This window comes from Macrobrachium rosenbergii, chromosome 55, assembly GCF_040412425.1.
Source record: "Macrobrachium rosenbergii isolate ZJJX-2024 chromosome 55, ASM4041242v1, whole genome shotgun sequence".
NCBI lineage: Eukaryota > Metazoa > Arthropoda > Malacostraca > Decapoda > Palaemonidae > Macrobrachium > Macrobrachium rosenbergii.
Window position 1 is genome coordinate 50,995,467 of NC_089795.1, and position 12,500 is coordinate 51,007,966.

Sequence of the window (12,500 nt, forward strand, 5' to 3'; positions counted from 1 at the left end):
GATGAAGTTTGTTATTGATATTTGAATTTAAATCTGATAGTTTGTCACTGATATTTGATTTTAAATGTGAAAGTTTTCCACTGATATTTGATTTCAAATCTGTAAGTTAGTCACTGAAACTCGATTTTAAAACTGAAAGTCTGTCACTGATATTTGAGTTTAAATCTATAAGTATGTCACTGATATTTGATTTTAAATGTGAAAGTTTGTCCCTGATATTCGATTTAAAATGTGAAAGTTTGTCACTGATAGTTGATTTTAAATGTGAAAGTTTATCCCTGATATTCGATTTTAAATGTGAAAATTTGTCACTGATATTCGATTTTAAATGTGAAAATTTGTCACTGATATTTGATTTTGAATGTGAAAGTTTGTCACTGATATTTGATTTTAAATGTTAAAGTTTGTCACTGATATTCGTTTTTAAATGTGAAATTTTGTTACTGATATTCCATTTTAAATGTGAAGGTTTGTCAATGATATTCCATTTTAAATGTGAAAGTTTGTCACTGATATTTGAATTTAGATCTGAAAGCTTGTAACTAATATTCGATTTTAAATCTGCAAATGTGCCACTAGTAACGATTCCATCTCTGAAAATTTGTCACTGATGTTTAATTTTAAAAATCTAAAAGTTTGTCACTGATATTTGAATTCAGTCTGAAAGTTTGTTACTGATATTCGATTTTAAATGTGAAAGTTTGTGACTGATATTCTATTTAAAACGCGAAAGTTTGTCACTGATATTCGATTTTAAATGTGAAAGTTTGTCACTGATATTTGATTTTAAATCTAAAAGTTTGTCACTGATATTTGATTTTAAATTTAAAAGTTTGTCACTGATATTTGAATTCAGTATGAAATTTTGTTACTGATATTCGATTTTAAATGTGAAAGTTTGTGACTGATGTTCTATTTAAAACGCGAAAGTTTGTCACTGACATTCGATTTTAAATGTGAAAGTTTGTCACTGAATTATCATTTTAAATGTGAAGGTTTGTTACCAATATTGTAGGTGTATGTACCAATAAGTCATACAAATGCCAATGATGTTTAATCAGTACGAAATCCACGCCCTCTAATCTGACAAATTTCGCATAATGTTCTCCAAATTCATGCGAGTTTTTGTGTTCCTAAATGAATTACTTTTTCATGTTCATAAGACACTTTTTATCATTTTTGCTCTGTTACCAACTTACCACCTTAAAACACTTATTACCAGTTTTATTATGAAATCGTAATTTTCCCATATGATCCAGCCAGTTACAAAATTATTTTCTCAGAATATCTCGTATTGAATTTCTTGAGTAATGAGAATTTGCTTTCGATGATGTTAATACAGTAAATTTGACATAAAAAAAATGCATGTACGCAGTTGGAAGATCACCCTGTTGTATATATAACAGAATTAATGCAATTTTTTGAAGATTTTAAACTATATGCCTTCCACAATTAAATCCTCTTCTCTGTGCATTTTAGATATTCAAAGGAATATTGAAAGTTTAATGCATGCGAAGGTTACTTTTAGGAAAATGTGAATAAGTAAATAAATTGAGTAAATTAGCAAAATGCATCGAATTTTAGTGAGATTTAAAATTTCCTCAGTGTACTTACACCATCGCGCGAACGTCCGTGGGATAAGATGCATAGAATGTGAATGAAAAAAGAAAATGTTAAAAAAGGTAGAAATAAAAAAAAAACATGGCAACTCGGGGGGTCGTACTCACTCCATACGTGAACGCTCCAGGTCCCCTTCTTCTGGCGGTGTCCTCTGTCGCTCTCGGTGCTTCCGCTCATGTCGCTGCAGTCGTCCAGCCCCGCGAGAGAGTCCTCGGAGGTCTGACCGTTGTTCATCGTCTGCCACCTCTTCAGGATGTCCTTCGTCTTGGAGCGCGTCCTGTCTCCCATCACCCGCCAAGTCTTCACGATCCTGTTACCAGACATGGGGGAGTTGGCCCCGCCGCTCTGGCCCCCCGAGGAAGGGGAGGCCCCGGACGCCGCTACGGGAGACCCTACGACGACCCCTGAGGCTGCTGGGCCTGTTGTTGTGGTGGTGGCGTAGGAGTAGGGGGACCCCCCACCTCCTCCTCCTCCTCCTCCGTCTGGGATGGATCGGTGAGTGGAGTCCTTGATGTCCTTGATGATACGAGACATGTCTCGCGCCCTCGCGCGCGCCCGGATGGAGGTGTCACTCACGCGTCGATCTTGGTCAGGTCTCTGGGTTCTGGGGCTTCAACTGTTTGGGTTTCATATAAAATTATCTCGGTCTTGCTGGTGAGTTTTTCCCTTTTTAAATTTTCCCCCTGTTTTTATTTTTCCTTTTCCTGATTTTTATTTCTTTTTAGTTTCGTCAACTTTCCTTCCTAAACTTTTTTCTTGTTTTTTTTTTTTTGAGGGAATAGTTACATCATCATAAATTGATATTTGGTCTCTTTTCGGATTAACGAGTTTTGGTAAATTGGCTTTTTCTTGTTTACAGTTTTTGTTTTTAAAATTTTGGGGTGGTTTTCTCAACCGTCCTTCCCAAACTTTTCTAGTATTTTCTAGTTCTTGGGAAAGGAAATTACATCATCTTAAATTTATACATCATCTTAAATTTATATTTTACTCTTTCGGATTTATGAGTATTGGTTTCATAAATAAAATAGCTTTTTTCTCTTTTTTCAATTTCCTTTTTTTAAAAGTATTTTTGGTTTTCTCAGCTTTTCTTCCCAAAGTTTTATTGTATTTTTTTCTTTTTAGTTTTTGAGGAGAATAGTTACTTTATCATAAATTAATACTGTTTCCTTTTTTCTGATTTAAGATCTTGATGTCAAGCTGTTTCTAAATTTCTGTTTGTTTGAAAAAACTAATATGCTCGAAATTTGCAGGTTTGACAATTCAGACCGTAAAGATATAAATGATAAAAACGAAAGTTTACTATCTACCTAGATTTGTCCTTCAGAAGTATATTTTCCGCTTCTGACAGCATTCACTGCACAGTTAGCAATAATTTACTTTGTAAAACTGAGTAATAATCACAAGAAATAACACTTTTATTTTTGCAAACAGCTTTTTTGTAATATCTTCCGTATAACCAGTCTCTCATTTGTATCGTATAATTTCAAGAATGTTTCTGCTGCATTTGGATATTAAACAGAGGCAGAATATCGTGCAATTTCGAGACTGTTTTTGCTGTTTTTGTATATTAAACAAAAGGACCTCGTAAGAGGAGCATCATGCAATAGCCATGATTGATCGACGTGGATTTATCTTGCATTCCTTTGATTGACAGGTCTGGGGGGTGTTGTATCACAAGGATTTACATCATTAATCTTCCCTTATGACGGAGATAAGTGACAATTACCTTTGAATAATAGTAGTATCACGTCTTCTTTGTTTCCCAGTCAGAGCCGTTCAGTGAACGAAAGTTACTGGTTAAAAGAATGACGAAAATTGTCGATGAAAAGTCGAAATAGTTCCGGGTGATGGCACCAGGCTACTGGAGGCACGACGAAGGGAGATTCCTCGCGTGTCGAAATGTTCGCCACTTCTGCGGTCCTATGGATTTCCTTTCGCCAATCAAAGGACCTTCGTTTCATTGCACGAAGGACATTTTTTTGAAGTTCTACAGAGGGCCACGGACGCCTTAACTACTCTTCTCGGTTGAATATTTCTTTGTCCCTCTTGGAAAACCACGAGCCTTTCTTTCACGTTTGAAAAAGTTTTATTTTTTTCGAATCAAATTCCTTAATTTTTGTTTTTTTCTAAATCAAATTCCTTACGTTATTATTTTTTTTTTCGTTAATCAAATTCCTTGCGTTTTGTTTCTAAGTCTTGAAACTACAAAGTTAATTATACTGACTGTACCTAATTCATGTTATTTTTGCTGCTCTCTTTTCACGTACTATTCAAAACATACATTTTTAAAAATTTTATCAGCTGCCTCTTTACATCTTAGAAAACTGCCTATAAATTAGTGCTACGCTTTCCGTCCTCTTTATGGAAGATGATGATAAAAGTCATGACTTAATTAAATCTACAAATCTTACTTACGACCGGAAGTAGTGAAATGGCCTCACTGTGCCAAAAGTCAGAATGTTCAGATACATCTTCAGTGTTTATAAACAGCAGCGCGATCTTCCATGTTTACGAAGTGGTGCACTCGGGAGTGAATCTGACGCCAAACAATTAATTTACCTCCTGAAATTCAAAGGCTTCCGTAAGACAGGAAATTAATATAAAAATGGCTTTGTCTTTCCACGAAGCTACGGCCCGCCGCTTTGTTTATAACCTGCCATATCCCCCAGATCAATAAATCAACTGGAATGCAATGGCGAACATATTCTTATGGGTCGTCACATAGTACTACACATATTCTCCCGTCGAGAATTATGTCGACTTCTTCAGTCGCGAGTATGGAAAAGAATTATATTTGATGATACGCCAGAACTTTCTGTCCTTCGACTTTCTTCTCAGGGAACAACGTGGAAATTACAGTTCTTCATTGTCGGTTGTCCTTGTGTCGGAGGCACGGCGTTGTTTGCAAAGAGAGCGAGAGATATAAACAGTATATATATAAGAAAGAGATGGAGAGAGACAGCAAGCGAGCGCAGCGCGAGAGCAGCAGCGGAGGCGCCCGTAAGGTGATTACACTCCACTGTCGAAGCGATGACTGAACCTGGCGACGAATCCACACCCAAAGCCCCGTTCTGACCTCTCGAGTTCCTCCTCCTCTTCCTCCTCCTCCCCCCCTCTCCTCCTCTCCCTCCTACTCCTCCTCCTTCTCCTCCACCTTCCCCTGCTAGATGCATCCCTCTTCACTCTTCCACTCTCCATAGACGCATAACATAAAAGAATCTTTCCTTCTATCTTTCGTTAGTTTTTATTTGATTGGAAAAATCCTGTTCTCAGAGAGCGAGAGAGTTACGTGAATGATTCTTCCAACTGCGTCAGAACTTTGGTATGCAATCAGTCTATCGCTTGTCTATTGCTTATCAATTACTTATCAATCTATTGCTTATTCTTTATTTTTTTTTTTTTATAAAAATCCATTTACCTCCAAGGTGTATGTAGGTAATGCACGGAGAACTGAAGGACAGAAAGCAGGAATTTTATTATTTTATTATTAATACGAGCAACAGCGATAATAATGATAAAGATAAAAGTGGTTAATACTTTTTATTATTATTATTATTATTATTATTATTATTATTATTATTATTATTATTATTATTATGTGGAAGGTCCCTCTTCTAGAGCAGTATTATTAAAAACAATTGCTGTTTCAACGGCATTTAGCTTGTAGAGAGTCTTCTCTATTCTTCTTGGCATTTAGCCTGTAGGGAAGGCTCAGTACAAGCTAAATGCCGTTGAAACAACAATTAACAATTATTATTATTATTATTATTATTATTATTATTATTATTATTATTATTATTATTATATATATATATATATATATATATATATATATTTTTTTTTTTTTTTTTTTGTCTATCACAGTCATCTATTCGACTGGGTGGTTTTATAGTGTGGGATTCTGGGTTGCATCCTGCCTCCTTAGGAGTCCATCATTTTTCTCACTATGTGCGCTGTTTCTAGTAGCATGAGTCCTGGAGCTACTTCGGCATCTAGTTTCTCCAGATTCCTTTCGGGATGCTGATCATGCCTATTGTTCCTATGATTATGGGTGCAGTTTCCACTGGCACATCCCATATCCTTCTTATTTCAATTTCAGGGTTTGATAATTATCAATTTTTTCTCTCTCTTTCCCATCTATTCCGGTGTCCCATGGTACTGCGACATCAATGGATGATACTTCTTGATTTTGTCAGCATCAAGCCTGGTCTATTGGCACGTATCACCCCCTCTGTTCTGATACCATAGCCCCAGAAGATCTTTGCCTCAGGTTGATGTTCGTACCACTTATTACTGCAAGCTAGCTGGTGTTTCTTGCACAGGCACCAGTGGACAGCTTTTGCAACTGAATCATGCTTCTCTTTGTACTGATTTTGTGTAAGCGCCGGACATTCACTTGCTATGTGGTTTATGGTCTCGTTTTTCATATTGCACTTCCTGTTTATGGGTGAGGTGTTATTTCCATCTATCGTTCTTTGAACATATCTGGTTCTTAGGGCCTGATCTTGTGCCGCTGTTAGCATTCCTTCTGTTTCCTTCTTGAGTTCTCCCCTCTGTAGCCGTTGCCATGTTTCATCGCTGGCCAGTTCTTTAGTGTCTCATATACTGCCCGTGCATTGGTTTGTTGTGCCATTCCTCTGTTGTGTTTTTCATTCTCCTATATCTGTATATTTCTGGGTCTTCTAATTTCATCAGTCCTTCTTCCCATGCACTTATTATTATTATTATTATTATTATTATTATTATTATTATTATTATTGGAGAAGCAAATCCACAGTCATGTATATGTACATATATATAAAGACAAATCAATATAGATAGCTTTCGGGAACTTGTTCGGTTCCCCTTTTCGATTGTGGATTTGCTTCTTCATTTTAGGACTCATGCTACAATGAGTATTTTTTAATTATTATTATTAATATTAATATTATTATTATTATTATTATTATTATTATTATTATTATTATTATTATTATTATTATTATTATTATTATTTCTCACTGAATAAAACGAACAGTTACCAAAAAAAAGACATTTAAAACAACTTCTAAATCTGCCTGTGCATAATTTGCGAACTAGGAATTACAAATTAGATTACAAATTACAAAAGAGCTTTCAGGAATGCACGAAACGACGCCATAATAGACCCAGAATGAAAATCACTGGAAGTTCTTGCAAGTATGCAAGGTGATTCATGATTAAATTCCATTATCCTGATTACAACGCCATCTTTCTTTCCTGAAAGGAACTTCTTTACACTCCGTCTAATAACGTGAGTTGCAACAGTTTGAGATTGCAGGAACTTTTCAAAAGTCTCTTTTACAGCTAAGGAATATTTGGTTCTCGGCCTCGTAATTCAGGATTGGGATTCAAGACGTTTTGTTAAGGAGAGGTTCGTAAAACAGATGTGGGAATTAAAAAGCAATAGACGTGAATGTGATTTCCAGTGCGAAATACTTTCTTTTATTTGAAATTAAAAAATAAAATCAAGTAAAGGCTTTGCTTTCATTTGGAAGTAATTGCGAATATTTTCTTTCCAGGTTAATTTGAAGTGTTGAAATTAGTTTATATTAACCAGTGTGTGGGTTAAGGCATTTTTAATTATTTCTCTCTCTCTCTCTCTCTCTCTCTCTATCTATATATATATATATATATATATATATATATATATATATATATATATATATATATATATATATATATATATATATACATATACATATACTATATATATATATATATATATATATATATATATATATATATATATATATATATATATATACACATATATAAAGTTGTACATGATAGTAATCACAGAATGCAAACTTAATGAACTCATGAATCTTTTAGACGTAAGTGAACAAAAGTTGTCTGAAGTGAATGCACTCCTGGATCGATGGAGTGGGTATTTTAAAGATTTGTTGAAAATGGAAGATTGAAGAGTGGCAGAGCTGAATGACACATGATTGGAAACGGTTATAGAAAGCTTGAGAATGCTTGTGAAATTGACTTATGAGGGCCTAAGATCATTTAATACGCTGAATAATGAAGAGGCACCAAGTTTCGATGGGATTACAAATTATATACTGCGGGAAAGAAGCGAGACAGTGTTTGAGTGGCTGTCCGTGGTTTGTAAGGTATGTCTGGATGAGGGAAAGATTTCAAAGGAATGGGCCGAGTGGAGGAATAATTGTTCCATTGTATACACTATCTTAGTGCTTTTCGAGATTCTACACTCTCTTGTCGAAATTCTCAGACTTTTTCCAGATCAAAGTCAGAGAAGAAAGTGGAGAATATGGACACAAACAACAATTATTCCCCAGAGACAGCTGAGCTAAGATGAAACCTTTTGAATCTGAGCGCCATATTGGGAAATGATTCTAGGAAGAATCATAAGCAGGGGTAAACACTTGAACAACTTGGGAAAACTGGGTAATTGCAATTCATCCCACGTCCAGAATCAGTTCTAACTTTGGGGATCAAAACTTTAGTATACATTTGTAATATGCATCTTGCAAGAAATTTCTTGACAAAACTTTTATAGTGTTTCCAGTAAATGTACATTCAATTTGGATTAAAAAGATGATTTTGCCAGAAATGTAGGAAAACTAACCTTTTTGTGCTATTGCCTCTCGTTGTTGACTGATGTGCAACTATTTGGCAGCTTATGTTTATTCTCAGAAAACTGAGACAGCCTCCGCTTTTACAAATGGATGAAATCACATCGTCACACTGTTAATAAAACAGTCTTAAACAGAACTGGTTCTGTCTCAGGCCTTGTTTGTGTGCTTACTGTGTCCTGGATGGTAGCTCCTTCAGAGGTTGTTGGTAGGTTAATGCATTTATTGATCGTCTGTTCCTTCTCTGTAAAAACGACAGCATTGTTCTGATTTCCAGGGATACCATAAGGTTAAAATAGATGTAAATCATGAGTCACATTCTTTCAGATGTGCCACTTGGAGCACTTCGCCTCACGATTATATTTCCAGTGGTTTCGTACATATTTTGAAGATTGCGCTTGATGCTTCATGCTCTCTTTAATATCTAGAACTCGGTGAACATCCTTTCTCTCTCTCTCTCTCTCTCTCTCTCTCTCTCTCTCTCTCTCTCTCTCTCTCTCTCTCTCTGCGTTTGTGTGTGTTTGTGTGTGTGTGGTGCAATCTTCCATCAACGGCTTCTGCGGGAGGCATCAAAAATGCATGGCCGCCCTATTGGGCTAATGCAACAGTAAAGGGAACTAACTCCCTCAGTCGTGCTTCGAAGTAATGGCTGTGTCCTGCAGTGACATTGTTCTACCAGGGGCCTCTGCCTTCCCCAGAACAGCGCCCAACACTAATGCTGCCCTCAGTTTCTCTCATTCAGTCTTCTAATCACAAGGTTTTCCTCAGACACTTATGAAGTTTCATGCGCTGGAAATTAGGGAACCACGTGATGGCTGGATTTGGGTTATACTAGATAGGGGGTGGCATGGTGTGTCTGTTTTGTGCGGGTCTGGGTCACAGTGATGCTTGCGAGGCAGGGTGTGATCAAGAGAGAGAGAGAGAGAGAGAGAGAGAGAGAGAGAGAGAGAGAGAGAGAGAGAAGAGCCCATGTATCTGGCTGTTCAGCAATCCCCATTCTGAGAACAGGGAGAAAGAAGTGGTAGAGGAAGAAAGAGGAGGAAAGGAGAGGTAAATAAGAGAGAGAGAGAGAGAGAGAGAGAGAGAGAGAGAGAGAGAGAGAGAGAGAGAGAGGATTTAGGTAGTAAGGTAAATCCGTGTTTTGAAGGAAATTGAACGGGGAAAGGACAGAAAAAGAATAGGGAAGGAAAGATGTAAATAAGAAGAGAGAGAGAGAGAGAGAGAGAGAGAGAGAGAGAGAGAGAGAGAACCTAGGTAATAAAGCAAATCCGTCTTTTGACAGAAAAGTGACAGGCCTTTCTTTTTACTTTTCCTTATGCTTAATTATGCAAAATAATGGACCCTTTTTGACAAGAACATTGTGCTTAAGATTTGTTTGCGTCACAATAACAAGAAATAATTTATGCAATACCTGTCGTGCCATAAACTGACAGCTCGCGTAGGGTAAAGAATTCAACAAAGAACAATAAGAGAATAGGCTTCAGGAGTGGATTTTTAAAAACACATTAAAACAATAGGATTTAGGGGTGAATTTATGAAAAACAACAATGAAGTAATTGGAGTTAGGAATAAATTTATAAGAAATAAACATTAAAATAATAGAACTCAGGAGTGATTTTATTAAAAAAACAATAAAATGATAGGATTTGGGAGTGAATTTGTAAAAAAAATTGGATTTAGGAGTTATTTGTAAAAACCTAACACAACATGATTTAGGAGTAAATTTATAAGAAAGTGACATTATGATAGCAGAATTTAGGAGTGAATTTATTCGAAAAAACAATAAAATGATAGGATTAAGGATCGAAATATATAAAAAGAACAATGAAACATTAGGATTCAGGAGTGAATTTATAAAAAAACTAAACCAACAGGATTTAGCAGTAAATTTATCAAAAACATTAAGTAATAGGACTCAAGAGTGAAATTATGAGACACAAACATTAAAATAATAGAATTTAGGAGTGAATTTATTAAAAAAACATAGAACAATATGATTTAGAACTGAATTTATAAAAAATGAAATAATAGGATTTAGGAATGAATTTATAAAAAACGAAACAATAAAACAACAGAACTTGGGAGTGAATTTCTAGAAAACAATAAAAGAACAGGATTTAGAAGTGATTTTATAATAAAAAAACAGGATTTAGAAATGAATTTGTAAAAGATACTTCACGAAGTAACATCTTTGCTCAATGGCAAAGATTCACAAGAAGTTATTGGACAAAACTAATAATGAGGAACGATGCTATAAAAATGGCTTATCAGCTGGAAAAGAATGATCAAATTGTAATATACAGATATGAGCAAGAGAGAGGGAGAGAGAGAGAGGTGGGGGGAAATTGTGCTCGCTTTGTCTTTATTAGCCCGTGGGTGACATTGGAGAGAGCAAGTTTGGCTGAAAGTTTAAATTACTATTCCAACTCATAATGTGCTAAAGATAAGTTTTGTATATCTGTTCTCATTTCTCTCTCTCTCTTTCTGTCTCTCTCTCATGCACACACAAAGATTCTAGTAACACACACACACAAACACGCACACACGTTTATATATAATATATATACACATATATACATATGTATATATATATATACATGTGTATATGTGTATATACATATATACACATATACACATTTATATATATATATATATATATATATATATATATATATATATATATATATATATATATATATATATATATATATATATATATATATATATGTATATATAAATAAATATATATATATAAATAAATAATATATATATAAATATAAATATATTATAAATATGTATATATATAAATATATATATATATATATATATATATATATATATATATAAAGTTCTAAACTATCATAAAATGTCATATTAGTTCAATTCCGTTGATTTTTATACTAACTCTAAAAGGTTACTTTTTATATTAAATATTTCTTTCTATAGAAACCTGAATATTGATGTAATGTTTTCTCAATTAAATAATCGTCTATATAATTTCAACATTAAAAATTATCATATGTTATACATTTTTATATTATTCAATGATATAAAGTATAACAATACATGTGAAAATTAACCCGAAGGAACACGGTGAATAAAGATAATAACATAATCGATTCAACTCAATCGATGTTCGAAGTTGAAATGAAGATATCGCCTCATCAAATATGACTTCAGAAACATCAGTCATCTCCAAAATCCATTCGCGATGCTTCGTATTATGTCAATAAGTAATTTCTGTGGCACAGCTGAGCTCTAATATTCGGATCAGACTGATAACCTGCGCTCAATTTCTGGTTTCTGTCAGGCTTATTTCAGCTCTGCCTTTGCGAAAAAAGGAATCGAATCAGTTTGCTTTGCCACAACGTTGATTTTGTAATTAAGGATCTGCACTGCTTTTAAAAAAGAACATTTATAAATATTTATTGTTTTTTTTTACAAAAATTTAAATCAAGAGAATACAAAAATGCAAGAATGACCCTAAAATTAGTTACTTCATGAAACAAATTATGTTTTACAAGTTCCTTTATCGTCAAAATGACTTTGGAGTGATTTCTTTATGTTAGAGTCCTGTTATTTTATTAAGCATCGAGTGCTTAGAAGAAATTAGACTTAGCTGGACACAATGGGCACGTATTTGTATCCTAAACAACTCAATGGGGTTGAAGATCTTACAAGTTTCACCAGTGCTTGAGGCTATATTCAATCTAACCAATTTTATATAAGAATATATAAAATGTAAACCGTGGTTAATGAAAACACTAGCTGTTAGCCCCTCAAAACTGGGTATATCCAAGATGAGCCACGTAGAGGGGTAGTACCATCAGTGCAACTCTTGTGGTTCACTGTAGGCAGTACTTTAGGTTCTTCACAGCGTTCCTTCGGCCCCTAGCTGCAACCCCTTTCATGCCTGTTACTATATCTGTGTTCATATTCTCTTTCTTCCATCTTACTTTCCACCCTCTCCTAACAATATTGTTTCATAGCAAAAATGTGAGGTTTTCCTCCTGTTACAACTCTAAAACCTTCTTACTCTCAATTACCTTTTCAGCTCTCCTGTTACATCTGAAGAACCTTCTCACCCTCAGTTTCCCTTTCAGTGCTGAATGGCCTCATAGGTCCCTGTGCTTGGCCTTTGGCCTAAATTTTATATTCTATTCATTCTAAGATGGGTGATAATCAGTTTTCATGTCTAGTCCACCTGCAAGATGTAAGGCTTACTGCTTTCTCTACTCTCCAAGTCAACTTATGAGA

At 34.8% G+C, this 12,500-nt stretch overlaps 1 protein-coding gene across 2 annotated transcripts in view; it reads right to left on the bottom strand.

Moving 5' to 3' along the window:
• Nucleotides 1–4,731, bottom strand: part of LOC136835231 (uncharacterized) — a 124,295-nt gene extending 119,564 nt beyond the window's left edge. Inside the window, exon 1 of one of the 2 annotated variants that reach the window (XM_067098489.1) lies at nt 1,728–4,731. In XM_067098489.1, coding sequence (XP_066954590.1) covers nt 1,728–2,154 — 427 coding nt within the window. In that variant the 5' untranslated portion in view covers nt 2,155–4,731. The remainder of the gene's footprint in view (nt 1–1,727) is intronic. The other variant, XM_067098490.1, reaches the window with a different exon arrangement.
• Between the last annotated feature and the right edge of the window lie 7,769 nt (nt 4,732–12,500).